The 27,971-nt window shown below is 52.3% G+C and overlaps 1 protein-coding gene across 3 annotated transcripts; it reads left to right on the plus strand.

The window, feature by feature from the left end:
• Positions 1-425: 425 nt before the first annotated feature.
• Positions 426-27,889, plus strand: MPP2 (MAGUK p55 scaffold protein 2). Of its 3 annotated transcripts, none has more exons than XM_010959556.3 (13): positions 426-681; positions 3,288-3,351; positions 8,178-8,296; positions 20,121-20,273; positions 20,388-20,537; positions 20,890-21,117; positions 21,931-22,062; positions 22,172-22,277; positions 22,359-22,427; positions 22,655-22,816; positions 23,469-23,671; positions 24,035-24,163; positions 25,362-27,889. In XM_010959556.3, the coding sequence occupies exons 2-13, from the start codon at positions 3,321-3,323 to the stop codon at positions 25,536-25,538; spliced, it is 1,659 nt and encodes a 552-aa protein (XP_010957858.1). In that variant the 5' UTR covers positions 426-681; positions 3,288-3,320; the 3' UTR covers positions 25,539-27,889. The 3 variants fall into 3 exon arrangements, with proteins under 3 accessions (XP_010957858.1, XP_010957857.1, XP_045375987.1); XM_010959555.3 differs by lacking the exon at positions 426-681 and adding an exon at positions 701-1,019; XM_045520031.2 differs by lacking the exons at positions 426-681; positions 3,288-3,351 and adding an exon at positions 5,916-6,622.
• Positions 27,890-27,971: the final 82 nt, after the last annotated feature.

Genomic DNA, 27,971 nt, shown 5'->3' on the forward strand with positions numbered 1-27,971 from the left:
TCTGTATTCCGTAGACCGGGGTATGGACCAACTCACCGATCCAAGCTTAAAATAAGGTCTCGAATCCCTTCGCGAAGCCTTCCCCCTCTTTTTTTTTTTTTTTTTCCTTTCCTTTCAAATTGGCCTAGAGAGCCTGGGATCCAGGTATCCACCATCGAGTCCTTAAAAGCTGCGCCTGAGCCCTAAGCCCTGTTGGGATGGGTCTCCTGTTCCTTGAGGGTCTTCCTAGACGACTCGTGTTTTCTTTCCTAGTTGGGAAGCAAGTAAAGGTGAGGTTCGTCTAGAACTAGAATGTGGGTCTAAGCTGAGAGAAGAGGGCGGGTAATCTTTCACCATCGCCCTTTTAAGGGATGGCTGGCGCCGAGGGACACTGGTGGGTACAGGTCCCAGTCCTTGCTTCTGCTAGTGGGAAGCGAGTGGCGGGTGGGGTCGTGGGCTACGCAGTGTCTCCCAAACCACCACCTCTCTGCCTACCCACTAGCCTTTCGAAAAGGTTACCTTCCTCCGGGTTATCCCTTGGCGTCCCTGTCTCCCTCCCCTCCTCTCCTCCCTCCGTCTCCGCCCCCTCGCGTAGAGGAGGCCTTGCCCCTTTAAGAGCCGGGATAGCGATTGACAAGCAATAAACGCGGAGCGCCGGGCTGCGCTGGAGCCACACCGAACCAGGGGCCTCCCGGGGCTCAGGTAGGCGTCCCCCGGCCATCGGGCCGCACCCACCCCAGGGCCCTTTCTCCTCTTCGTCCAGGCACCGTACTTGGCGTCCTTTTTCTGCCTTCCATCTCCCCTAGCCTGTTCCCTCTGGCCCGTCACCTCGCTCTTCACCTCCCGCACCCACCCCCCTTTCTCCGATGCTCCTTGAGAGAGACCAAACATTGCTGCCCATTGACGCCGGTCCCCGCCCCCGCGGTGAGAGCTCCAAAGTGACATCAGGCACAGAGCTGGTGAGCTGTGCGGGGCCCTGGTATCCGAGCGGCCTCTCCAGGGTCTGTGCGGATTCTGGGGACTTCGGAGCCAGGCATTACGTAAGAACCGCGCTGTTAGCTCTTCCGGGAGTTGGGGCGCAAGACAGAGGTTGTGTGGGTCCCCGTGACTCCCCGGCCACCTTGGGAGGCCAAAGCCTCAGTCTTTCCTGGGAGGGGGTCCTGGGAAGGGAATGAGCTGCTCCTTCCTCCTCCCAGGCTGTAGAGGGGGCGGGTCGGGGTCGGGGGCTAGGGATAGGTGTCTGGAGACCTGGGAAGGGATCGGTACTAGGAGCGGGGAGCCAGGGTCAGAAAGTTAGGTCAACTAAGAGAGGAGAGAGTGGGGATAGGGTCGGGGGCGGAGGCGGGGTGGGGGGTGCAGTTATTCAGTGACCTCATCCCCTGGTCTCCGGCGGGCGCGCACGCAAAGAGCCTTCTTTGATGGCTCGCAACACACCCCCCTCCTCCCAGGTCCTAGCGCCCAGCGTGTTAATGCTGGGCTTTTGGGGCGGGGGCGATCTGATTGTCTGTGCGTGCAAGTCCGCCCGGCCACTAGACCCCCATCTCTCAATCTGTCTACCCCTTCCCACGGCCTGTCGGTCTTCAAAGCGCCTTTGACAGACCTTTCTCCTCTGCATCTCTTTGTACATGTATTGACGGAGCTTGGAGGAAACCTCCCCCTTTCCCGGTGGGTCCTCATGGTCTACTGACCCTAGGGAATGAGGATAGCCTGGAGGTAGTGGTGAGAGAGCACCCGGGTCCAGGCTTTTAGAAGCCGAGTTACGGGTTTCCAGATGCCTGAGCTCCGGACCTTGGCCCGGAGCCAAGCTGGCTTGCCTGGTACTGCTGTTCTCCTGTGGGCACAGCCGGGCCCCGCCCTCTCGGAGGCTTGGGTGGGGGTGGGGCAGAGCTAGCCGATGCCGTCGGAACCCACTCCCCAGGGAGAAAATCCAAGCAGGCTGGGCACGACTTCTGGGGACAAGATCCTCCCTGCCTTTTCCCACTTCCTCCCTTGAGGAAGGAGGACGTCTGGAGTCCTCTTTGCCAGTAACTGTCCGGGAGAGCAGCGCCAGCCAGGAGAGGGCTCCAGGTTCCAGGTCGCCGGGACCTGGGAAGGGGAAGGAAGGGATCCCTCCTTGAAGCTCTCTAGGAATAGGGACAGCAGGGGTTGGCGCCGGGGGCACTGGCTGGCACAGTGGATCCTGAGTATTGCTCCCAGCCTGAGTGCTAGCCTAACAGGGGGTGCCCTTCCTCTCCCTGAAAGCTCATTTCTCCCTTGTGCTCAGAGGCAGCTCCAGGAGGAAGGGGAGCCATCCTTCCACCTTTGTAATTTCTGCTACCTGAACTGGGATGACCAGCTCAGGCCTGGGAGGGTGACGGGAGTAGAGAGAATTTTATTAAAATCAGGTAGTGGTCCCTCTAGGGACATTTTGAGGGGGAAGGTGATGTTGTGGCTCCTCCACCCACAGGGCCCAGTAACGTTCAGTCCTAAACTGGGCACTGCCAGCTACTTCCCTCTACTCCCCCACCCCTGCTGTGAGCCACAGCCTCCTGTTGTCATAGCAACTGGGAATTAGGGTTTTCTCCAGCAGCACAGGCCCAGGAAGGCAAAGGGAGAAAGGGTGGTGCGTTACCCCCCTGCACCCTCCCCTGGAGAATTGGGGAGCCAACCCCAGCTTGGGGATGCCCTGCGATGGGAACTGAGGTTGTAAACACCATGGCTGCTTCTGCCCGGAGTCCCCTGCTCTCCTTGTCCAGACTCTGGGCTAAGAAGAGGCAGGGGAGAAAGGAAGCAAGAGAGGCCTTGGGGAGGTATGACATCCCTTCTGTCAGACAGATGCACAGATGTCTGTGGAGTGCCTATACTGTGCTAGGTCTAGGATCCAGAGGCAAAGTAAAACAGATGTGATTCTTGACCTCAGGGCCCATGGAGCTTAAAATCTGGGAACACCCATCTTTCCTGCTTTTGGCTCAAATTCTGGACTTTTCCCAACCTCTCTCTCAAAAACAAACAAACAAACAAAGCCAGATAGTAGGCAGAAACATTTTTTATGGAGTCATAAAACCTGAGTTTTCGTTGCAGCTTTTTAAATTAGCTTTGTGACCTTGGACAAATTAACTAACCTCTCTGATCCTCTGTCTCCTCCTCTTTGGAGAAAGGGGAATGTGATATCTACTCTTCCTGACTCCCAGGACTCTGGAATTATTTAATATCAGGGCAATGCCCTCTCCACTACCATGTTGGCTGATCCGGAGGGGGAGGCCCTTCTTAATTCCTTCCCCATTGCTTTGCCTTTGTGCCTCCTCAACCTTCTCTCTCCTCTCCTCCAGGAGAGCCATTTCAGAGCCCTTGCTGACCTCACCATGCCGGTTGCTGCCACCAACTCTGAGACTGGTAAGAAGCGGGTGAAGATGTCAGTTTCTATCAGTAGTTCAGAGGGTGCCAGGCATGGACTTAAGGGTGGGGAGCAGCAGTTAGGCACTCCCACAGCTCCCAGTAAGAACAAACTACCTCCCCCCAACACCCAGCTGCTCCACCCAGGTGCTCAGCCATTCCTCAGGCAGCTTCTATCGCCCTGCTGCACCTGCCCCAGGGTGGGGCTGGAGACACAGCACAACTCACCTCCACGGAAGGCAGGGGATGCATGTTCTGGAGATGGTCTGCGCTATTGCTGGAGGGCAATGGCAAGGAACCAGGCTGGTTAGAGAAGTGGTCTCTAGGAGCTGGGCTTTGGAGGATGGTTTGGGGGCAGAGGGACTGCAGCAGCACAGCCTGGGTCTGAGAAGTCCACAGGGCAGTGCCCACCAGATAGGTGCGGTGGACCGGCACGTGCTAAGATGGGTGTGTGTGTGCTGGGGCACAGGAAGCTGTGTGTGGAAGATGCTAGGTCTGGAAGCCTTGAGTTGGTTCTGTAAGAGGTTTTAGGGCAAGGGAGTTTTAGGGCTTTTCTGTCACCCAGACAAACTAGGAAGCCTCAGGACCAAGCTGCTTAAATTCTTGGAGCCTTTGGCTCTTCTTCTGTAAAGAGGTTGATGTGAAACTCTAAGGCTATGACAGGGACAGCCCGTTACTGTTAGGAACATCCACAGTTATTATGCTGTGCTGCCAAGTTGTTGTTACCTCCTTAACCTGTGACCTTGAATCAGTGACTTCCCTTTTAGGACCTAGGTTTCCTCATCTGTAAGATGAGGTGATGGGACAAGACCAGGGTTTTGAACTTGTATTATTCCTGGATCCCTTTGAGAATCTGATGAAAGCCAAGGGCCCTCATCATAGACAAATTCTTCTATACACAAAATCTGCATTCTACTCCAGGAATGCAGGGACCCCCTTAAATGCATCCAGGGACCCACCAGGAGAAGTGCCCCGTGCTAGACACTCTCTAAAGACCCTAACAACTGCAAACTGCTCTGGTTTTGCTCTGATTTATCTGAATTTTCCCCTGCCAGGGCGCCTCCTAATTTGGTTAGATTGACTCCCCTGTTCCTCCCCTCTGAGAAACTGAACCAGGAGAGTGAAGGCTGCTGTGAGCGTGACACCCTTGTCCCCAGGAGAGGCCTCTTCCCCATGCAGTGGAGGGATTGTACCTATGCCCCTGGCTTCTATAGCCTTGGAGGGCTCAGTCCCCATCCCCTGCTCCAGCCTGCCTGAGCCCCTCTGTAAGCTGCTTAGGGGTTAATTAAGCCCATCCCTGAGCCTGTGATTAAAGGCCTTTCAATCTGGGGCTGCCCAGTAAACCCATTAATAGTGCCTGGCAGGGGTGCAGAGGGAGAAGGCCCAGCAATTTGGCTTCCCTGCTGCAGGCCACTCGATGGGCCTGGGTGGGGTGGGGTGGGGTAGGGGACATGGGAGGGATTGGAGCCCAGGGGTGTGTGTGGGGGGTCTGCTTCCTCTGAGGACTCCTGGGGCAGCAGCTACTCTGGGTGCAGTGCTGCTCTGCCTTCTCATATCCAAAGGAAGAAGGACAGGAGCAAGCTGCTTAACCTCTTGGAGCCTGCGTTTCCTCTTCAGTAAAGAGGTGATGTGAGGCTCAAAGGCTTGAAGTCTTGTCTTTCTTTCAAGTGGCCCTCTGTGCCTGCCCCAGGGCTGGACTGGCTCTTGGCCTCAAAAATCTAATTCTGGGCTCTGCCCCTTCTCATTTGGTGGTCATTACACTTCCCACAGGCCTGGTAGAGAAACAGCTGCGTCTCTGCCTCTGAGGTCAGGTCTGGCCACCTTTCCCTTCTCCCTTCCAGAATCCCTGCCTTGGGCTCTTCGGAGTGAAGCTAGCAGGGTCCTTCCACCCTTAGCCATAGGTCAATATGGCCATGATCATTATGGAGGGAGGGAGATAGTGTGGGTGTATTCCTCTTGGAGAGAGACCCTCAACTCTGTATCTAGTAAGGTGGAGGGTTCCTTTTCCTGAGGGTTTAGGATGGTCTGGAGATAAGTGTGTGGTGTGGGCTGAGAGTTTAGAGAACTTGCCCCCAGACTCCAGCCCTGCAGCCCTGCCCTCTCTTTCAGGTGGAGCTGTCCCTTTAAATGTCTGAGTTAATGTCCTAGTGTGTAAGCCTGCCTGCTGCCATGGCAACCAGGGGTGTGCTGTGACCTGGTGCCACTCCTCAGGGAATAGCTGTCTGGTGGCAGATGCAGCGCCTAGTGGTGGCCTCAGGGGTACAGGGTCTCAGAGGAATGGTGGCTCTGGGCTGGGGTAACTTTCAAGTCCTCCCCTCCTGCCCACTCTAGTCTCTGTTGGTGAATATGCCCTCACCTTTGCCCTGCCCCAATCTCAAGAGGCCTGATTTGCCAGCAGGCATCACCCCCTTCTCCAAGGGAGATGGGGGACGGAGAGGCTGCTGCTGAGATGTGAAGTCAGAGGGCTTGGGGTGCCCTTCCCTGCCCACAGTGGCGCTAACCCCTTCCCCTCCTCCCCGCCACCCCCTCATGGCTGGTAGCTGGGGCTTGAGGTGTTTGCCTTGTGCCAAAGTGGCGCCACTGCTTCCTGGCAAAGGACTGAGAGTCATTCTTGGGGGCTTCCTTTGATCCTGAGGGGGTCATTGTAAAGGAAACTGGTCCTGGAGAGGGGGCTGAGAGGAGAGGTCTGAGGGCAAGAAAAGGACGTGGCATGAGGTGTAATAGAGGAGGGACTTCCAGAAGAGGGGGCAGGAACAAGATGGGGTCAAGTCCCCACCCACCTGGGTTTCCCACAGGTGGGCTGGGAGAGGAGGCTCTTTGAGCATCTCCCCAGTCCTGGAGGGGCTGCGCGCTTAAGCCCCCACCCCTCTGCCCCTGCAAACCTTCCCTCAGCCGCCTTCTTCCCCACTCCCACTGGTAGGTACTAAAACGGGGGGATCTGGCCTCCCGTGGGACGGGGATTCTCCCACCGCCCCCTCCCCAGCCCTCTTACCGCCCCCTCCCTGTTGGCTCCATTCGGGGTTTTGGCCAATCAGCAAGGTGGTCAGGGCGACTGAGCCTTGCTATTGGCTGTTCCTGCAGAGGGCGCTCCACGAGTCCCGCCTCCTCCAGCGCTGCCCGCCTCTGGCTGGGAAGGCGGTAGCGGCGTGGAAGCTACTCTGGGAGCCCCTGGCCGGGTGGGGGGCAGTCATGGCGAGCAGCCCAGGCAGCGGGGCCTCCTTGGAGGGTATATCCCTGGGCTCCTCTGAGGAAACTGAGCTTCGAAGGGAAGGTAGGTAAAGGCAGGACGGAGAGGCTGGGGCTGGGGGGTGCGGGTAAGCTGGCCTTCGGGGTTTGGGGCATCTGGAGGGAGTGCCCTAGGAGCGGGCCCCTGGGAGCCTAAGGGTCTAGGGTCACGGCCCCCCGGAGTGCTCGCTTGGGCTGAGGGTACCAGCTGCGCTGGCTCAGCGCTCCTCATGGCTGGCAGGCTGGGGAATCTGTAGGTGAGGATGACTAGGGAGGGTGGATCCCAGGGGACCCTGGCAGAGCAGGGAAGAGTCCCTGCCCTGGCCTATTTCTGAGTCCACTAAGGGTCTTGCAGGTCTCTGACCAATGCCAAGCCCAGGCCTGAGCTGGAGGGGTCTGGAGAGCAGGCTTGGATCTTCTGGAGAAGGTGGGGAGGATGAGGAGGAAGAGGATGGGAGGCCAGGAGTCCCTGAACGGTGTTTGCCAGCTGGTTCGAGTGCCTCCTCCTCCCCATCCCCATTCCTTCCTGGAAGAAGAGGGCACTGCCAAGATTAGTGAGAGGCACTAGGGGCTGTATCCACCCCTCCTCCTCCCCGTTTGTATGCTGTTATGCAGATGTAAGCATGGGTGGCAGGGTGGCAGAGTAATGATACCCTCTGCCCATCTCTGCCCCCAGCTGGACACACTCTGCTTCTCCCTTACTTCCCCCAGAACCTACCACAGCTGGGACCTCCCACCTCTGCTCTGGGTGAAACAGCCCCCACCTCAGATCTCAGCAATGGCCCAAATTCAGGTGTTTTCATACCCAAGCTTATGGCTCATCCAACGCTGAGGGTTTGCTGATCCCTGGGATGACTTGGTCGGACCTCTGCCCTTGGGTGCCCACAGCCATCCCAGGCCCCAGGGTGCCAGTTCCCCCAGCTCCTGCCAGTGTCCTGGAACTCAGCCTTGACTTTCTATGATCTGTATTCATTTCTCAATCATTGTCTGTCAGAGGTGAAGGGTCTGGAGATACCGTCCAGTCCAGTCCACCCATTTTACAGGAAGGCAAGTCTGAGGCCTGTGAGGGACAGTGACTTGTGCAAACTCACACTGAGATTAGTGGCACATCTGGTACCGGATGCTGCATAAACCCTGGCCTCCTGCATGGCTTCCTACTTGACTCCAGGTCTGCACTCAGGGACATGCGCCAAGCACCGTCTCTCTCATCCCTGAGCCCTCCAGGTGCAGGTGGTGGAGTCCTGGGGCTTAGCCCCAGGTTGAATGAGGAGCCTGAGGTTCTCTGGTTTAGGACAGAACCTGGAACCTGACACTACTTCCCTTTCTCCTCTCCCCCCACCTCCACTTCCTGCCTCCGGGAGCCTCCCTCCTGCCCAGGCTGGCATTACCTAGGGCCTAAGAGCAGGCCAAGGAAATTGCTCCTCCCCAACTAGGGCCCCTTCCATGGGGATTCAAGAGCCTGGAGTGCTCATGCTGTGCTGCTGGGGAGGGGCTGTCGTCTGTGGGGTGTTTGGTAGGAAGGGCAGGGTTGTCCTGGTGTGTTTTGGTCTCCTGTGCTCAGCTGGCACCCACGTGTCTCACTGCCTGCTCCTTCCCTCCAGCCATGCAGCAAGTCCTGGACAACCTGGGATCCCTCCCCAGTGCCACGGGGGCAGCAGAACTGGACTTGATCTTCCTTCGAGGCATTATGGAAAGTCCCATAGTGAGATCTCTGGCCAAGGTATGGTGCTCCAGGGAGGCATGCCCAGGTGCATGAGAGGCATCATGAGGGGTAGGATGTTAGTCACAGGGGGCCCTAGACATGGGGCATGTGGTATCGGAGACCCCTGAAAAGGGGTATGCATGCACATCCATGCCCAGGTGATGAATCTGAGCCACTGCAGGTAGGGGGGCCCTCATGCCTGGCTGGTGAGCGTGTGGACATGCCTATGTGGATGGGCGTTTGGTGACTGCTAGCTTATAGAAGGTATGATTGGTTGGGGCTAAGCACACCTGTGTTTTGGAATTTCCAGAGTCCATCCTGCTTATCTTTCTGCTTTTTGGGCATTTGTGTAAAAGTCTTTTTAAAGTCACCTGCCACATCTCAGGTCAGGGAGAGGAGACTCACTAAAAGAGAAAGTTATAAAACAAATTGGTGGAGAGGAGGGTATAGCTCAGTGGTAGAGTACGTGCCTAGCATGCACGAGGTCCTGGGTTCAATCCCCAAGTACCTCCATTAAAAAAAAGTAAATAAACCTGACCCCCCCCCACCAAAAACAACAACAAAAAACCAAAAAAACAATTTGGTAACGGCAGTGACAGAGGCAGACTCACTAGGCGTTTTGCCAGTGTAAAAGACAGATGTCTTACCCAGCCCAGGGTGCACAGGGAAAACTTCCTGGAGGAAGGACCACTTGAGCTGAATCTTGAAGAAAGAGGAAGAGGGGGAAGGCATTCTGGGCCAGAGGAAGAGCCTGAGCAGAAACAGAGGTGAGAGAAAGAGCCAGAAGTATACAGGGGCTGTAAGTGTTGGTGTGAGGCTGGAGCTTCAGGTGTGAGACAGGAGTGTGAGCTGTGGAGATGTTGGCAGCCAGTGAAGGGCACTGGGGACTGTGCCTGGGGCTTGGGCATTATCCTGTGATGTCCTGTGAGCAACATGGAGCCTTTCGTGGGGTTTAAGCAGCAGTGGGATGATGGCACATGGATTGTTTGGAGAGCATCCCTCTGGCAGCGGCATGGAAGATGGTTAGCGGATCATGGCTGGAGTTGGAGATACCACCATCGGGGATGGCCCTGAATTGGACCTCTGGTAACAGGACTTGAGGGAGGGGAGGATAAAAGAAATATTTAGGAAGTAAATTGGCAGTCCTTGGTCTTTGGGTATGGAAGATGAGGGTTGGGGGTAGCAAGGCACCTGGGATTCTGCAGAGGGGAAGTATGAGGCTGTTGCCCCCTTCAGTTGAGACAAGGATGCATGAGGATGGATGAGGGGAGGGGGTGACCTGTCCGCTGAGGGGGAGGAGAGGAGGTAAGAATGGACGTGTGTTGGAGGCAAGGCTGGGAGTTTCAGGGAACTATGCTGATTGCTCAGATTTCTCAGGGGAGGTGGGCAGTCTTCTGCTGGGAATTAGGGATCAGGAGTTGAGTGGGGCAAGGGTGGGAAGTGAGATTGGGAAGTGAAGTTTCAACTAATCATTGAAGAGGAGAGAGAACCCACCAAAGCCAGGGAGCAGGATTGAGAGGGACCCGGACCATCTGCAGCAGGTGCCTGATTCCCCAGAGTGGGGGTGACTCAGTCCAGAGGAACAGAGGGTGGCTTTGGTCCAGGGCTTGCACTAGATGGGGGCTATGGAAGGCTGATATGCAGGGACAGGTGAGAGTGGCTCAGAGCATCACCTCTGGAGCCCAGGCTGGGAGGGGAGGGGAGAGTGGCCAGGAGGAGACAGAGGGGCAGGGGGGAAATGGAGGTGAAGGCCTGGAGGCTCTCTGGGGTCACAGTGTTTGGGGAGAGAGTATAGAGCTGGAAGAGAAAGTGGCCCAGGTCAGAGAGGGAGATGGGAACTGAAAGACATCGAAGGAGGACAGTCCTGGGGGGTGACATGACAATCTAGAGTGTGGCTGCAGTGGACAGGGAGGTCATCGATGTTGAAGAAGTCTAGGGATAGAAGGCTTGGGTGTGGGATAGGGTGTCCACACTGGTGCTGGGGTGGGGAGAAGACTGAGGCAGTCGCCGGGTCTACAGTGAACGGTGGCGGGGGGGTGACCAGGAAGTCAGCAATGACAGCGATGGGGAGGAGGGGGTGGGTGGTACAGCCAGGCAGTGGGTCTTCTGCAGGGTGAAGGTGGGGACTCTGTCACAGGACAGCTGTGGCCCTCCCTGGCATGGGGAGTGGAAGGGGACCAGGCCCCACTGCTACAGAGGATCCTGTGTCCCAGGGACACAGCTCGGTCATGTTTTTATCTATGGAATGGCTTAAGACCGAGAGAGCTTGTTAACGATGAAAGATGAGGAGGAGAGGGTATAGCTCAGTGGTAGAGAGCATGCTTAGGTTCCTGGGTTCAATCCCCAATACCTCCATTAAAATAAATAAATAAAATAAACAAAAACCTAATTACCGCTTCCTTTTCAAAAAAGGACTGATTAAAAAATAAAAAGGAAAAAGGAAAAAAAGATGGAAGATGAAAGGTGTGAGTGGGTCGATAGTGGGAGGTTCTGAGGAAGAGAAAACTGAGCAGATTGGAGGAGACTGGAGAAAGGCAGATTGCTTTTCATTTGGTGGTCAGGGATTGGATTCCTATATTTAAAAAGGAAATATGCATGTTTCAGACATAGAGAACATGAACTCCTTGAGGACAGGATGTCTGCTTGGTTCACTACTGGGTCCCCAGAGCTCAGAACAGTGCCTGCCATGCAGTAGGTGTTCACTGAATATTTGTTGAATGAATGAATACAGGAGAGTGTAGGAAAGCACATGGCAGACCTCTGAGTGTCCATCTCCAGGATTTCTTGTCCGCTTTGCTTTCGTTCTTGCTCTTTCTTTTTAAGAAATAAAAAGCACAATACAGTTAACGCCTCCCCTCTTTTCCTCATTTCCAGTGCTTTCCCTGCCCACAGGTGACCACTGGCTTGAGCTGATCGATGCCATTCCCCTGGATGTTCCCCTGAATACAGATGTATTCAGATGTAAACAATATGCCCCTGTTATATGTGTATTTAAACTTTACATAATGGAAATGATAGTGTAAGCAGCTTAGGTTTGGGCGATTTCTAGCTCATAGAAGTTAATGTAGTTATTGACATATGTATAGATATAGATTCATTTGAACTGTTGTGTGATTTTCCAGTATATGAATAGAGCCCAGTGTATTCATTTACTGGTTCCCCTACTGGGAGACAGGTACCTTGTTGCTGATTTGTCTCTATTAAGGACGGTGCTGCAGTGAACATCCTTGTATCCATCTGCTTCTGCACGTGTGGGAGAGTTTATCCAGGGTGGACACTTGGTACTGGAATTGCTGAATATGCCCATTTTGAACCTCAACTTCTGTAGCCTTCCAAAGCTGATTTCACAGTTGGATTTACTGAACCACATCATCTCTGAGTCACTCTAGCTATTGCTTCTACAGTGGGACAGCCAGTGAAATAGGGAGGAGCTCTCAGCATGCAGAACCTCAGGGTTAGGAGGTCCTCTGGTCAGCTCCCTCCAAAACATGATCTCCTCACCCCCAGTGACATTCCTCTCTGGTGGCCTCATCGGACCCATTTGACAGCTCTCCAAAGATGGGATTGCTGGCTGGATGGTTCTGTTATTCGCTCAGTCATTCAGTCACCCATCATCTATTCAACAGATACCTATTGCATGCTCACCAAGCGTCAGGCACTAGTTCTAGAGCCCTGTAAGAGGCTCATGGGCTAAGGGATCCCGGTGACTTCTCTCCTTCAACAGTCAGGAAGTGAATCTCCATAAAGGCCTTCGTGAGCTCAGTAGAAATCATTCCCGTCCCTGTATGTGTGACCCATCGCAATGCAACTTTGTTTCTCTCTCTCCTCTTCAATCTGGGCTTGACTACATGACTTATTTTGGACAACGGGACCTACTTCTTACTCCTTCTCTCCCATTTTAATGATTATGTATACACAGATACATTTATCTAATAGACAAAGTACTTTGATCAAAGATCCAGCTACAAAAACTTGGTGGCCCCAAAATCCCCAGGAGCGGAGTCCAGTTGGAACTGTGTGTGGTAGCTGCTCACTTCCTTCCCTTGCCTCATAATGTGAGCTTGACTCTCCTCCCCTGGGATGCAGCAGACAGATGGGATGGGCTGTGCTGGATAGATCTGGGACCAGGGAGGAGCAGGGCCTGAGGCGACAAACCCAGAGAGTTACAGGCTCTGAAGGAAATCAAATCTGGCAGGCTGATCAGAAATTCAGAGGGGGGCTGCAGACAGCAGGTGGCAGCCCTGGCAGGTGGCATCTGGGAGGGCAGACATGCATCCAGTAGCAGGTGTTCCCACAACCGGCAAGGCCTTGGTGAGGAATCAAAGGCAGATGACATTCAGAAATTTAGATAAACTGTTACCAGTTGGGGCATCTGCCAGTCGGGAGACCTAATCCACGTGAGATGAAGAAGAAAAAAAGCACATGGTTTGGAGCCAGAAGAGTCACTGGCCAGCTGTGTGATTTTAGTTTGTCTGACAACCTCTCTGAGCTTCAGTCATTTCTTCTGAGAAATGGGGATAATGATGCCTATCTCTCAGATTCGTGGTCAGGAGAGGGGGAGGTCATGTGTGTGGAAGTGCTTTTTAAACCATAAAGAGTTGTTTTAGTGTAGTCTTGGCCACTGGACTGGAGTTCATAGGGCAGACTCCAGTCCTATGGTGAGGCAGGGGTGAGAGAGCTGGCAAAGCAAGGCAGGGCCTTAGAAGAATGAGGGGCCAGGAGGATCACTAAGAGGGAGACTCTGACCGGGGACATGACAAGCAAAGGCTACAGTGGTGGGGAGCCCAGTGCTTTTGCTGTGTAACAAACCACCCCACATCAAAGTGGCTTAAAACAACTGATTCATGTCTCATGATTTTGTAGTTTGGTTGAATGGTTTCTCTGGCCTGGGCTTGCTCAGTTGAGACTGGGTGGTCTAGGATGGCCTCACTTACTCGTCTGGTGTCTCAGTGGGGAAGGCTACAGGGTCCTGGATGGTGTAGTCTCTCATCCTCTAGGAGGGTGGCCCAGGTTGTCTCCCATAGTGGTCTCAGTGGCAATGGAAGACAAGTCCCCAGTCCCAGGCATTCTCCAAGCCTCTGCTGGCATCACGTTTGCTATTGTCCCATTGGCCAAAGCAAATCATGTGGCCAAACCCAGATTGAAGAGTCTCTTCACCTTCTGGCTCACCACTCCCTGGACTTATTTCAGATTTTGAACTATTTAATTATGAGCCTGGGCTTCAAATGAGAATTCTCTGTCTCTTGCCAAGATCAGAGAGGTTGGAGAGGGAAGGCAGAGGGAAAAGGTTTTCGAAGAAATGGCTGTATGGCATTTCTGCCTTTGCAGACTGCGTACAGCTCTGGACTGGGAGCTGGCAGATGTGGGTTGGAGTGCTGGCTCTACCATTAGCCAGCTGGGAACCTGGCCCAAGTTTCTGGTCTATAATGAGCTTGGGCCCCTGCTAGGCTAAGGATGATTTTTTTCAGAGCAGAATTAAACAAATGATTACCCCTGAAATTCAAAACCACTCTCCTGGTTGTGCGGCCTCGTGCCTCTGATACTGCAATGTGTGCTGTACAAGACCATGCTTTCTAAAAAGAGGTGCCCAGATAGTGACACCACGGCTGCGGGGGCACTCAGGAAACTTCAGCTGGAGTCCCTCACCCTACACTGGTGAGCCGTGTGCTGTTAAGGAATTCATTTTACCCATTTGAACCTCGGATACTATAATGTAAAAATGGCCTTAATACTATTAATGCCACAGTGTCATCGTGACATTTAAGTGGAATGATGTCTTTTGAGTGTGTTATTTTACCATCAAACATGCGTATACCCCACAGCCCAGCAATTCTGCTCCTGGGAGAAACTCTCACATGAGCACCAGGAGATGCAGACCGGAATGTTCACAGTAGCACCATTCACAATGGAAAAAAAGCCTGAAATGTCCCAGATGCCTCTCAAGGAGATGAACAAAATATGGTGTAGTCACATGATGGAAAATAATACATCGATTAAAATAACTGAACTCATGTGATATGGGAAAAAAGAATGAATCTTAGCAAAACAACAATAAGTGAAAAATAATATTCAGTGAAGTATGTTTTTACTTAATCGCTTTTACTTAATAATATGAAAAATAAGAATGAATCTTAGCAAACATTGGTGAGTGAAAAATAGTAACTGGGTATGACTGAAACATTATGCTGTATACCAGAAACTGATACAACATTGTAAACTGACTATACTTCAATAAAAAAAAAAAAAAATATATATATATATATATATATGCAAAAAAAATTATGTGAAAAAAGTCCTCCAGGGATTGTATCATAATTCACTTTTTCTTCCTTTCTTTTTTTTTAATGGAGATACTGGTGATTGAACCCAGGACCTCATGCATGCTGAGCACACGTTCTACCACTGAACTAAATATACCTACCTCTCCCATAATTCTCTCTTTTAAAAGGTTAAAAATAACTAAAAACAATATTTATTTTAAGAATATGTTGAATACATATAGGTACACTAAAAATATGTAAAATGAGAAGCCAGGGCGAGATGAACACAAGGAGTCAAGATGGTGGTTTCTGAGTGGGAGAGGTGGGTTGATAGGTGGGTAGGGCATGTGATTAGATGTAGGATGTGGTCAAGATCTTCATTTATGGTTTAAGTGGTGGGTTCTTAGGTCCTTGTTATAGTATTACAAAAGTATCTAGCTTAATATCAACTCACTAAAAGGAAACCATGCACAAACCAATGATGAGAACATATCACGAGCCAAGGACATAATTAATGTAATTCTGAGTTTCCAAAGTCCCAGAAAAGTGTGTTGCAAATTGTGATACATGGTGCGTGTTCTCAGTATTGGTTAATCAGCTGTTTGGATCGGCCTGCTGTAGTGTTTCTTTTGTATTAGAGCGATCAAGCGTTTAAAATTTCCTCTGGGCCATGAAGTTGAGCATGGAGAGCGGTGCTCCCGTATCTGTGGGAAAGACGTCCAGGGGCGGCCACAGGAGGAGGAATGGATCAGCCAGGGGTCGTTAAGTCAAAGATGGGAGGCTTGGGAGACACACTGGCTTTCTGCTTGGTGAGGTGAGGGCTCCTAGAGAAACATGTCCTCCTCATCCATGGAGCAGAAGATGCTAAAGCTAAAATGGGCAACTTCTATGCTGCTCACATCACCTGGGCCAGAGCTAGCTCCCGATAACCTTTAAGAGCCTGGCCAGGGCCGCCATGGTGAGATGGTTGCAGGCCTGAGCGCCTTCCTTCATTCTTGAAACACAGTTCCTGGGGCCCTGGGCTCTCAGCATTGTCTGGACACTGGTAACATGGAGCCAGGGACACTCTGTGGGCTGTGCTGAACTTAATGACTGAAGATCATTTAGGGTTTGGTGGAACCTTCTGGGGCATGTCTCTGCCCTCTGGCTTCTGAGGGTCATCAAGGCATAAGGGATCTCTGAGTACTGCACCTTTTCTCCTTCGATTGTCTGTTTCCCCAGCAGGAATGCTTTGCTCAGCCAGGCTGTTGGAGTCTGTCTGAAATGCTGCCCTCTAGCAGAGGATGATTTAAGTTACAGTGGGGCCAATATGCCTCCCCATGTAGGAGGCTGTTTCCCTGGCCTGTTTGGGGAAGAGGGGACAGAATAAGGAGCTAGCCTTTACTGAGTACCTGCTGTGTACCAGGCACTGTCTCCATCTCAGCAAATCCTCAGAGAATCCTTGTGAAATGTTATTAAAATCTCCCCATTTCATAGGCTTGAAAAACTTTCTGGGATGGAAATTTTAAAAAATGTTTCCTGAACCCCCATCATCCACTGCCCCACTTCAACATTTAACAACTCATGAACAATCTTGTTGTATCCATACCTCTACCTCCTTCCCTTTCTCCTGAATCATTTTGAAGCAAATCTCAGACATAATTTAATCTGTATTTCAATATGTATAGCTAAAAGATGAAAAATTCTTAAAAAACTAATCATACTACCATTATCACATGAAGAAAATTTAGCAATCATCTTCTTACAAATTTTTATTAAATGGTATTGGGACACCTGGATAGTCATTTGGAAAGATATTAAAGTAGATCCATACCTCACACCATACATCAGAATTAACTTCCGAACAGCTTAGAGATCTAAATGTGAAAAAATAAACCATACACATCCTAGAAGAAAACATAGATCAGTATGTAAGAAAAGCCTTTTTTAAACACTATGCCTCAAAATTCAGATGATTAAAATATTAATAAATTTAACTACATTAAATATATATATTTTAAGATTTCTCGGGACATTTATTTAAAATAATAGGCTTAAATAATTATGATTAAATCCATTTCCTTGGAATTCTAGTCAGTCAACAATCAGTTGGAAGGGGAATGTATTTGGAAACATTCAGGAATGAGAACACACCAAGGCAAGTTAATTATAATAATAAAAAGAAAGCCCTATAAAAAGAAATATTTTGGTGCTAAAACCAACTTAAATATATATTTTTTGCATTGACAAAAAAAACAAAACAAAAAACAAAACAAAAAAAACAAACCCAAAGCCCATAAGCAGAGTCAAAAGATAAATGACAAACAAGGAAAATATTTGCAAGAGATATCATAGATAAAGGGCTTATCTTCCTAACAGAGAATGTTTTAAAAAGTGAGAAAAAGAAAAAAAGAAGATCTGATAGAAAAATTGGCAGAAGACATGAACAGACAGTTTACAGAAAAAGATACACAGATGGCCTTTAAACATTTGAAGAGATGCTCAGCCTCACTCATAATAAGCAAAATGTAAATTAAGCCCCACTGAGATCATTTCTCATCCATGTGATTGGCAGACATTCAAAGGTTTGATCACACACTGTGGTAGCAAGGCTTTAAGAAAGCTTCTCATCCAATGCTGGTGGGAGGGCAAACTGGCACACACCCCATGGAGGGGAGTTTGTCAATATCTAACAAAACCACAAAAGTATTTACTGCTTGACCCAGTAAGACTTCTAGGAATTGATGTGAAAAATCCTCTTTACAGATATAGAACAGCTATGCCAAGGTTATTCACTGCAGCTTTGTTTGCAATAGTAAGATATCAGAAACAACCAAAATACCCGTGGAGACTGATTGAATAAATCATGATACTCCAGTCACACAATCACTCAAATGCAGTGATTAAAAAATAACAATAATAAAGGAAAATCTCTACATAGTAGCAGAGAGTGATTTCCAGGGCATATTGTTAAGTAAAAAGCCAAACAACAAACCAAACCAATTAAATAAACAAACAAAAACCCCCAAAGTATCAAGAGTGTATATAATGTTCCACTTTTATGCAAGTAAGAAAGGGAAATATTTACTTATATTTGTGAAAAGAAACAGATAGAATAAACCAGAAACTAATGAAAATGATTACCTCTAGAGTATGGGTGTGAATGGGTTAGAAGGAATGAGGATGGAAATGAGATTTCTTTGAGTTTACTTTTTATATAGATTTAAAATTTGAATCATGCAAATGTTGTTCATATTCAAAAATTAAGATCAAATTAAAAAGAATGAAAAAAGCAAATCCTGAAATTAAGTGTGGATAAGTGAATCTATCCATATATCAAATTGTTAGCAGACTCCTATGAAAAAGGAATTAATTCAAGTTACCTTTGCTCACAGTTTTCTGACTGCATACCTATACCTAAGTGGGTTATATACTGAGGCTGCACTGTTTAATGTAGTAGCCACTAGCCACATGTGTGTATTTATTTAAATACTTTACTTAAATTAAAATTAAAATGCTTAAACTAAAATGCTGGCATAAAATGTAAAATTCAGTTCCTCAGTTGTTCTAGTCACATTTCTCACTAGTCATATGTGGTTAATGGCTATCATATTAGTGCAGATATAGAACATTTCTATTAATGCTATAAGTTCTTTTAGACTACTCTGAGGTGAAAAGAATGCAGATAAATCTTGATTTTTTTACTCAGTAGGTGTGTGATAGGTAGTAGTGGTTTATCAATTCTGAAACTTTTTTGAATATTGAAGGACAGAACAAATAAGTAAATCCGTTAATGTTCTTGGGAAAAAGTTCTCATCGAAGGAGAAGGGAGATAGAAATATGGAATGAGAGAAGATAAGGAAAATCTTGTAGAGTTTGATTTTAATCAGAACTATCAGTACCGACTAATGTCTACTAAAGAAACAACACCCCGGAATCAATGAGCACTGAGTGCCCATATCTTGGTTTCTAAACACCATTCCCCGCCAAAAGGAAATGGGGTTCCTTGGAGAAACTGCTGATTCTGGAAAAGTACAAGGTAGGGAAAGTACCAGGTAAGCTTGTGGTAGAAGAAGAAGGTGTTCAAGGACTGATGAGAACATGTCAAAGGTGTGATTGGGGCTCCCCTAGACAAATCTGGGATAAATTGAGCCAGTGAGGATAGTGATGATGATGGATTAGAACACACTGAGTAAAAAAATCCATAGTGATGGATGATACAGAGAGAGGGAGAGGGAGGAGGAGTGGGAGGGAAAAAGAAAGAGCTCTTTCTTATAGTAGAATGCCATCTAATACATATAGGAGTGATGGGGTTAGATAATGATGATTTGTCAATCCCCAATATAATCATTGATTCAGGCAAAGACCATAAATTGATACTAAATCCATTAGTGGATGATTGGGAACAGAATAGTCACATGGTCTGAAAGTGTAGGAAAATCACAAGATCACTCAGGTAGAACTCTTGTCACCATGACTAACCTGAGTCTAAACGTGAGGAAACATCAGATAAATCCAGTTGTGGGCCACTCTACAGACGACTGACCTGGGCTCTTTAAAAATGTCCTGAAAGACTAAAAGTTACTGGGGTCTGTTCCAGATTAAAGGAGAATAGAAAGCTCTGACAACCAAATGTAACGTGTGATCTAGATTAGCGTGTGGATCAGAAAAATAAAAGCCATAGAGACTACTTTGGGGACAATAGTGAACATGAACATGGACTGTCTATTAGGTAACATTATATCAAGGTGTCAATGTTGAATCTCTTGCACGTGATCATGGTATTGTAGTTTATGCAGGAGATCTCCTGTTTGTTCTTAGGAGATGCAGGCTGAAGTATTTTGGGCAAAGTACTTTGTGTCTGCAACTATCTTTAAAATGACTCAGAAGGAAAAAAGTCTCCATGTATATCCCTGATATGGGACTCCTTTCTTCCCGACCCATTTAACATAATTCTCCCTGCTGGGCTGGTCACTGGTGAAGGCTTCCTCTTCCCTTTTCAGAGAAACTTGTCACGGAGCCCAGAGTCAGTAGAGCAACAAGTAGGTGCAGGGCCCTCCCCTGGTACCATATACTGATTTCTTGTCCCCTTCCTCACTGGAATCACTAGGCTCAAGGCTTGGAGACCCAAGTTGGAGCCCCTGGGACCTTGGGCAAGCTACTCCACCTCCCTGGCTTCCTCATCCTGGGCTACAGGGTGTCCAAGATCCCACCCAGTCCAGATGCTGGGTAGAAGAAGCCATCCTTGAACTCAGATGCTTATAGGATCCTGGGGCTGGGGACAGTTTGATAATTTTACTGGCCCTCTGTGGCAAAGAGGTGGGAATGAAGGTTTATCATTTAGATTCTCTCTTCCCTAAACTGGGTTCCCATTACCATTTTGGGGAGAAAGGAGAAAGCAAGGTGTGTGTGCACATGTGAGAATGTGCTTGTGTCTGAGTGAGGGAGGGTCTGAAGCTGCTACCTGGAGCAGTGCTGTGGCTGGGGTCTCAGGTCAGGATTTGAGGGTGGGAAGATGCGTGGGAGCTGATGGGGGGCACTGTTTGGTACCGCAGGGCCTTTGGGGAAGCATCAGGCCTCACCTGTTCCAACCCCACCCCCAGGCCCATGAGCGGCTGGAGGAGACGAAGCTGGAGGCTGTGCGGGACAACAACCTGGAGCTGGTACAGGAGATCCTTCGGGACCTGGCACAGCTGGCTGAGCAGAGCAGCACCGCGGCCGAGCTGGCCCGCATCCTCCAGGAGCCCCACTTCCAGGTTTGGTCCCCTCCCAGGTTCCTGAGGGAGGGGTAGGCAGGAAGTTAGAGCTAGGATGGGAAGCGGCCTCAGGGCACTGCCCCATGGTCTCTCCTCTTACCCCCACCTCCTCAGTCCCTCCTGGAGACTCACGACTCTGTGGCTTCAAAGACCTATGAGACACCACCCCCCAGCCCTGGCCTGGACCCCACGTTCAGCAACCAGCCCGTGCCTCCCGACGCGGTGCGCATGGTGGGCATCCGCAAGACGGCTGGAGAGCATCTGGTGAGGGTGTGGGGCAGCGCCAGAGGTGGAATCGGGAGACGGGATGGAGACTAGCTAGCAGGGATCAAATCTGGTTAGGAGAGGCCGAAGATGAAGGTGGGATCATCCCTGCCCGCTGTCGGGCGGGCGCATGCGCATTAGAGACCGTGGACACTGACTCCCCATTCTGCCCACTTTGCAGCCAGTAGTACAACTATAAGTGAAGAATTTGGGCGGAGGATGGCAGAGAAGGTCGCTGTGAGGATGGGGGTGGAAGGGTGGGGACAGGAATGGAGGGGCTCTTAAGAGACCCATTTGAAGATTCTGACTTGGAGCAGCTGGGGCCTCATCATACCCGCCCTCCGTCCCCCAGGGCGTGACTTTCCGCGTGGAAGGCGGTGAGTTGGTGATTGCACGCATTCTGCACGGTGGCATGGTGGCTCAGCAAGGCCTACTACATGTGGGCGACATCATCAAGGAGGTGAACGGGCAGCCGGTGGGCAGCGACCCCCGCGCCCTGCAGGAGCTCCTGCGCAGCGCCAGCGGCAGCGTCATCCTCAAGATCCTGCCCAGCTACCAGGAGCCGCATCTGCCCCGCCAGGTGGGCCCCTCCACCAAGCCCCTCACTCAGCACAAGGCCTTAGGGGTGACCGAGCCTCCCAGCGGCCAGGGTCACAGGCCTCGGTGTGAGAGCCCCTCCTCTCCAACCAGTGTGGTCAAAGCAAGATGGGGGCGGGACCTGGCCCACCGACCCAGCCATCTACTGGCCTCTGCGTAAGGTGAACGCCCTCTCGCGTGTTTTCCATCGTCTTGGGCCCTTGTGCGCATGTGCAAGGGGCATACGCGCATCTAAGCTCGGCGTACGCGAGCGTACAAGTGAGCGCCTGCACCCTGTGCAGCGGTCTATAAGTGCGGGGGCGGAGTCTGTTGCCACGTGTCATATACAGCTGCGTCCTGGTTGGTGGATTGTGGAGGTCTGGCTGCTCTGCCCGCCTCTCCTACTGGCTCTCCAGTCTTTTTGCCAGAGCCCTCTCCCAGCAGAGGGTGTAGAGGAAACAGAGGGATCTTGCATTAGGTGCCAGGGTCATGTCCTTTACCAGGTGATCCTGTATTTTCGGCGGGTGAGGCCTGGGCCCCAGGCCTGAGCAGATCCCCTATCCCTCTGAGTCTTTTGTTCCCAGTGCAAAGGGAGGCTAGTACCAGGGAGCGGGCCAGGTGGACCTGTGGGAATCACTCATTTAGATGGGCAGTACCAGGATCTCTTTAATCTTTATGAGGGGCAGGGGCAGAGGGTGGACTGTGTGACACTCCCACCCCCTACCGTGGGGGGTGAGGGTAGCAATGGGAGAGGGTACTATCCCCTCCAGCCTTCCTCTGCTTCTTTCTTTGACCCTTCACGGAATCGCCGGCCCAGGTATTTGTGAAATGCCACTTTGATTATGATCCTGCCCGAGACAGCCTCATCCCCTGCAAGGAAGCCGGCCTGCACTTCAGTGCTGGGGACTTGCTACAGATTGTAAACCAGGACGACGCCAACTGGTGGCAGGTGAGCCCTGGGCGACTGCGCAGTCTCTCTAGATATGGTATGATGGGGAGGTGAGGGCTCGGGGAGGCTTCCCTCACTCAGGCAGATCTTTGCCCCATGTGTATTTCAGGCGTGCCACGTAGAAGGGGGCAGTGCTGGGCTCATCCCCAGCCAGCTGCTGGAGGAGAAGCGGAAAGCCTTTGTCAAGCGGGACCTGGAGCTGACACCCACCTCAGGTATGGTTCTCCCACCAGACCCCCAACCTGGGATCTGGCTCAGCCCTGCCTGGCCTCACCCGCCCATCTCCTTATGGCCAGGGACCCTATGTGGCAGCCTTTCAGGAAAGAAAAAGAAGCGAATGATGTATTTGACCACCAAGAATGCAGGTGGGTATTGGGGTCCCTCTTCCCCTTGTCCTCCCCTGATGCCTCTTCCCTCCCCTGCCAATGACCTGTGCACCTCCTGGTTCTGATGCTGCCTGTCTTGTCCCTAAGCCCTACCTGGTTTCTCCCTGCTACCATTGGCCCCAGCGCTCTTATCCTTGGCCTCCCTGGGAACCCAGCCCCACCCCTTCTCCTCCACCTGGTGAGCAGTGCCATCTTCCTGTGTCCAGAGTTTGACCGCCATGAATTGCTCATTTATGAGGAGGTGGCCCGTATGCCCCCCTTCCGCCGGAAAACCCTGGTGCTGATCGGGGCTCAGGGTGTGGGCCGGCGAAGCCTGAAGAACAAACTCATCATGTGGGATCCGGATCGCTACGGCACCACGGTGCCCTGTGAGTGGGAGCTGGGCCCTGCCAAGTGGGAGTCAGAAAGCACAGGGCTGCCCTAGGGGCCAGGGCTGAGTCCACTGAATGGGCATCTGTGGGCCCTAGGTTGTGGTACCTTTGGGTGTGAGATGTGGGGTGTGCGCCCTCTATGGGTGGGTTACGGAACCGCAGGCCGAGGAGGGCTGGAAGAGGTGTCCCATGAAGCAGATGGACTGGGCTAGCTTTGCCTTTCCTTCTCTCAGGTTTCACTTGCTAAAAGCCCAGCTGGGAACTCATGTGAAACAGGGCTATGAGCTGTGTGTGACCTTGTGAAAGACAGGGCTTCTTAGTGACAGAACCAGCTGGGTGTGAAAGCTCCTGGCTCCTAGAGGCAGGAACTCGAGTGCTGACGCCAGGTCTACTTGGCCTTGCTGTGTGGCTTTGGGCTGCACATGGCCCTCTCTGGGCTTCAGCCTGCCATCTGTGAGCATTGGGTTGGAGCAGTGATCTCTGAAGGTCCTCTCAATATGGACCTCTCACGTCTGTGGGTGCCAGTGGTGAGGGTGAGGGCAAGGTGTGTGGGAAGGCAGTAGGGCTGCTTGGCACGCATGAGGCTCATGCATGTGTGTCTGAGGTGGTGTGGTCTGCCTGTGCCCATTGGGCCCCTCCTTCCCCCCAGACACGTCCCGGAGGCCCAAGGACTCAGAACGGGAAGGCCAGGGTTATAGCTTTGTGTCCCGTGCGGAGATGGAGGCCGACATCCGTGCTGGGCGGTACCTGGAACATGGTGAATACGAGGGCAACCTGTATGGCACACGGATCGACTCCATCCGGGGCGTGGTCACTGCTGGCCGGGTGTGTGTGCTGGATGTCAACCCCCAGGTACTGCCTGGCCCGTTCCTCCCCAGGCTGCTCAGCATCCTCTCTGGGTACTCTGCTTGGCCCCTAGTATTTCCCTGTACATTTCCAGGCACTTGTCTCCCAACCCCACCCATATAACCCCTCAACTGCTGCTGGGGACCCAGCCCACCTAGAACCTGTTTCTCAGCCTCCTGGATCCCCTACTTCTCTAGTTCCCTCCAGTCCCCCCATCCCCAGCCACCTCCCAGCTGTTCTACCGTTCATCCCCAGGACTCATGTCCCAGACTCCAGGTACCACATTCTCATCTATTCCCAGGTACCTATCCTCACTCCCATCACCCCCGATGTATGTGGAGATATACTCCCCACCCTCCTCTTCTGCAGGCAGTGAAGGTGCTGAGAACAGCCGAGTTTGTCCCTTATGTGGTGTTCATTGAGGCCCCTGACTTTGAGACTCTGCGGGCCATGAACCGGGCGGCGCTGGAGAGTGGGGTATCTACCAAGCAGCTCACGGTGAGAGTCTCTGAGGTGTGGTGGTGGGGTCCAGTGGCTGTCAAGGGGGCCTGCTAAAGCTGATGAAGAGGAGAGGGTGGTGCTGGGAAGGAGAGAGGTGCCCACCCAAGGTACCAGTGAGGTAGGATTTGTGATTTCCACTTCATAGGTGTGGAAATGGAGGTCTGCACGAGGGAGTGAAGTGTAGGGTCAGGGACACAGCTAGTCTGGGGACAGGAGCTTCTGCCAGGCCCCCTGCTGAGTCCACTCTGCAGGGACAGAGTGCCCACCCAGGGGGAGCCCACAGGACCAGTGGGAGATCTGTGGGCAGAGGTGGGCTGTTTTACAGCTCGGGGAAATGCTGAAGGGAGGGAAGCCAGAGGCTGGAAGTCTGGCTGGAGGGACCTGTTAGCATCAGGGAGGAGACAGTGCAGGGAGGAGAGCATTCAAGTCAGGTGTTACTACTCCAGGGCACTGCCTTCTCCCCAGGGACCTCATGGAGCGGCCTTCCCCAGCAAATGTAGGGCTTGCAGCGTTCTGAACTCAGGGGTCCCTCTGCTGGCCACGCCTGGTACTGCAGCTGAGCACTGCTCAGGCCCCAGAGAGGTCTGGGCTGGGCTCTCCACTGCTGCAAGTCCCCCTGGCTGCAAGCAAGGCTTACTGGGGACACTGGGACACAGCTGTACCAGTTCTAGAGCTCCCACCTCAGCTTGTTTAAGTCAGTTTTCAAATTCCCTTCCCACCCCTGCTCCACTGCCTGGGACTGGGTCTGGGGTAGGGGTTGCCTTGGGCCCTTGTGGGTGGCCCTAGACCTGGCCTGGCCTCAGGCTGCCCAGGTAAGGGGGCCTAGTCAGACTGGAGGGAGTGCTGGCTTTTGGGTCAGGCACACCTTGTTCAGTCATTGGCTAGCTGTGTGGTCTCTTTATAGCTCAGTTTTCTCTGTTGTGAATGGGGATTAGTCCTGTTTAACCGCATTGCAGTGAAGATTATGGGGGTTGCAGAGTGTTTAGTGCCATGCTGGGCACTTCCTAGCAGTTCTTTCCTTCCTTCCTATTCTGTCTGGTTCCAGGGGAGCTGCCCTGGGGCATGCAGGGAGGGGGGTCTATGCCTGTTACTTTGGGTTTTGAGGAGGGGGCTAGATGGGGCAGGCTATGGGACCCCCTGATGTTGGGGGTGACTGGGAGACACTGACAGGTGGGAGGGCCCCTTGTGCTGGCAGGAGGCGGACCTGAGACGGACAGTGGAGGAGAGCAGCCGTATCCAGAGGGGCTACGGGCACTACTTCGACCTCAGCCTGGTCAACAGCAACCTGGAGAGGACCTTCCGTGAGCTCCAGGCCGCCATGGAGAAGCTGCGCACGGAGCCCCAGTGGGTGCCCGTCAGCTGGGTGTACTGAGCCTGTTCACCTGGACCTCGCCCCCTCTGGGCTGTGACCCAGAACCCTAACTCCATCCCCTTCCCAACCGTGACCCCAGCCCTGAACCTCAGCTCGCATCCCTGGCACTCTGGCTCTCCCTGAGTAATGGCCCTCAGTCTGGCTTCAGCACAGAGGCGTTCACTGCCAGGGAGGTGGGTGTTCGTGGGGTACCTGTGTGCCCAGGTGCTGCCCACCCCCGATGTCCATTGGCCACCAGATGTCCCTCTCCGAGGACCAAGCTGTGCCCAGGAGTGTGTCAGAGTCACTCCTTAGTGCTCAGTCCAGAGAAGAGAAAAGCTGCTTTGGGACCATGTGGTCAGTAGGTCCACTGCCGCCGCCACCTCTCTCCAGCCACTTTTTCTCCTCTGGACTGGCCACACCCACCCCATTCCTGGGCTCCTCCCACTTCTCTCTCGCCCCTGGGCCTGAGAGCAGGCCTTAGGCTGGTTCCCTGTGGCCAGGGGAGCACATAAGTCCCTGGCAGCCAGGCAGGCCTGATTGGTGGTGCCAGCCTGGTGCCATCCTGAAGGCTGGAGGAGCCAGAGCACCAGCTGTTGCAACAGCCGGGGAGTGGTGCCACCTCGGCCCCCTCAGAACGGGGCTGGGTCCCACCAGCAATGCTGCCCTGTCTTTCCTTCATCCACAGCTTTTCACTGCCGAAGTCTCTCCACAGACTTCTCCAATGTGCCCCCACAGGCCAACTCTGTTCCCCGCAGGGCAAGTCTGGCACAGGGAGAATGCTCAGCCCAGGCCAGGTGGGTTGGAAGCTGAGTCCTGTGACGGAGAGCCTGCAGCTTCTGATGGGAGAGCTCCCGCCCTCTGTGGCCTGTGGTGGGGGATGGATCTGGGCTCCCTGTCTGTGGTCCTTGTCCATGTTGGTCTCTCTGGCCAGGTCCAGATGGTGCATTCACATGAGGGCTGCCTGGGGGGCTGAGGAAAGGTGAGGACCGGGCCATGGGGCATGGGCTTGGAGAAGGCCTTTTGTGCTCCAGCAGGCTCCTCACACAACTCCAGGGGGTGCCATCCACACTGTAGTCTCTGCAGTTCACGGTTCCGCATGCTGCAATGCCTGGTCTGTGTTCCTGCCACTGGTGTGTGTCAGGCTCTTGGGAGGGGGAAGCAAAGGATTGTTTTGCTTTGGAGGTCACTTTTGGGGGCCCCTTCTTTGGGTCCCCTATCAGCCCCCATTTCTCATAAGACCCTTATTCCAGAGGCTTGGCCCTCCCCGATGTCTTCCTTCCACCCTCCTGTTGTCCCCCGACCCTCAATGCCAACCCCCAGTCCTTGGGGAGGGCAATTGTGTAAAATAGGAGAATCTCTTTTAAGAAAAGAATGCTGTCCTCGACTTCCCCCAGCACCTCATCCCTCATCCTTCTCTGTGACCCTTCCCGGCGTGAACCTGTCCTTGTAGGGGACCCTCCCCCCAGTGCCCCCACTCTCAGCCTTTGTGCTCCCCAGTTCTTTGGAGTGTCTAATCTGTCTTCGCTGCAGTGTCAGCCCACGCTGGCCCCTGAACCACTGTGTGCCCATTTCCTAGGGAAGGGGAGGGAGAAGAAACAGAATATTTATTACAAAGTTAGAAATATATTTATTATATTAAGGATCTCATTTGCATTTGCATAGCTCTGCATCCACTATGCAGTCATCTTTATGCTCTTCTGTTCCCTTTAGTCAAGATTCTTCTAATTTATCCTCCGTTCTGCTCTCCCTTGCTTTACCCTCAGCCTCAGCCCAAGGGGACTGGGAGTGGTAGGAAAATGGGGTATCCTGCTGGCCTGATCCTGGCCATCATGTCCTTTGTCCATCCCCTGAGCCTCACCTGGGAGACCTGGGAGTAGAGGCAGCTGTGCCCTCCTCCTTGGTTAACCTCCAAAGCGCCCTGATTAGAAGACTATCCTCTTTGATGGGAGTGGAGGCTGGGCCCCTCACTGGGGAGTTGGCACTTGGCCCTTCAGTGTGAATCTCCAGATGCTGTCCTGGCACTTCCACCTTGGGTGATGCCTGGGGGGCAGGGCTGGGCCCCTCCTTTCCTGTCTCCATCCCTCTCTGAACAGCATCCTACCTCCTCTGCCTCAGCCCCACTCCAGGGACCAGGGCTGGGTTGGAACGGGTGTGTGTGCCTACTGCGTTAGCCCTGGGACTCTATCCTCCCTCCCCCTACTGTGGACGCTTCTATTGAGGGACTTCAGGATAGTGAAGACCCTCCCTACCCCTCTGTCCACAACCAGTCCCAGCCCAGCTGTCCTTCCCTCCTCCCCTCCCTCAGCCATCCAATCTTGAGCCTTCTCTCTGACTGGTTTTCTTTTCCTTTGATTAAACGTGAAAGCAAAGCTTTTGGGCTCTGTCTGTCTTTCTTTGCGGTCGGCAGATGGCTTCTGGAAGGTGGAGAATGGAATGATTCTGGAATGGAAG

Source organism: Camelus bactrianus, chromosome 16, assembly GCF_048773025.1.
Source record: "Camelus bactrianus isolate YW-2024 breed Bactrian camel chromosome 16, ASM4877302v1, whole genome shotgun sequence".
In the NCBI taxonomy this organism is placed as follows: domain Eukaryota; kingdom Metazoa; phylum Chordata; class Mammalia; order Artiodactyla; family Camelidae; genus Camelus; species Camelus bactrianus.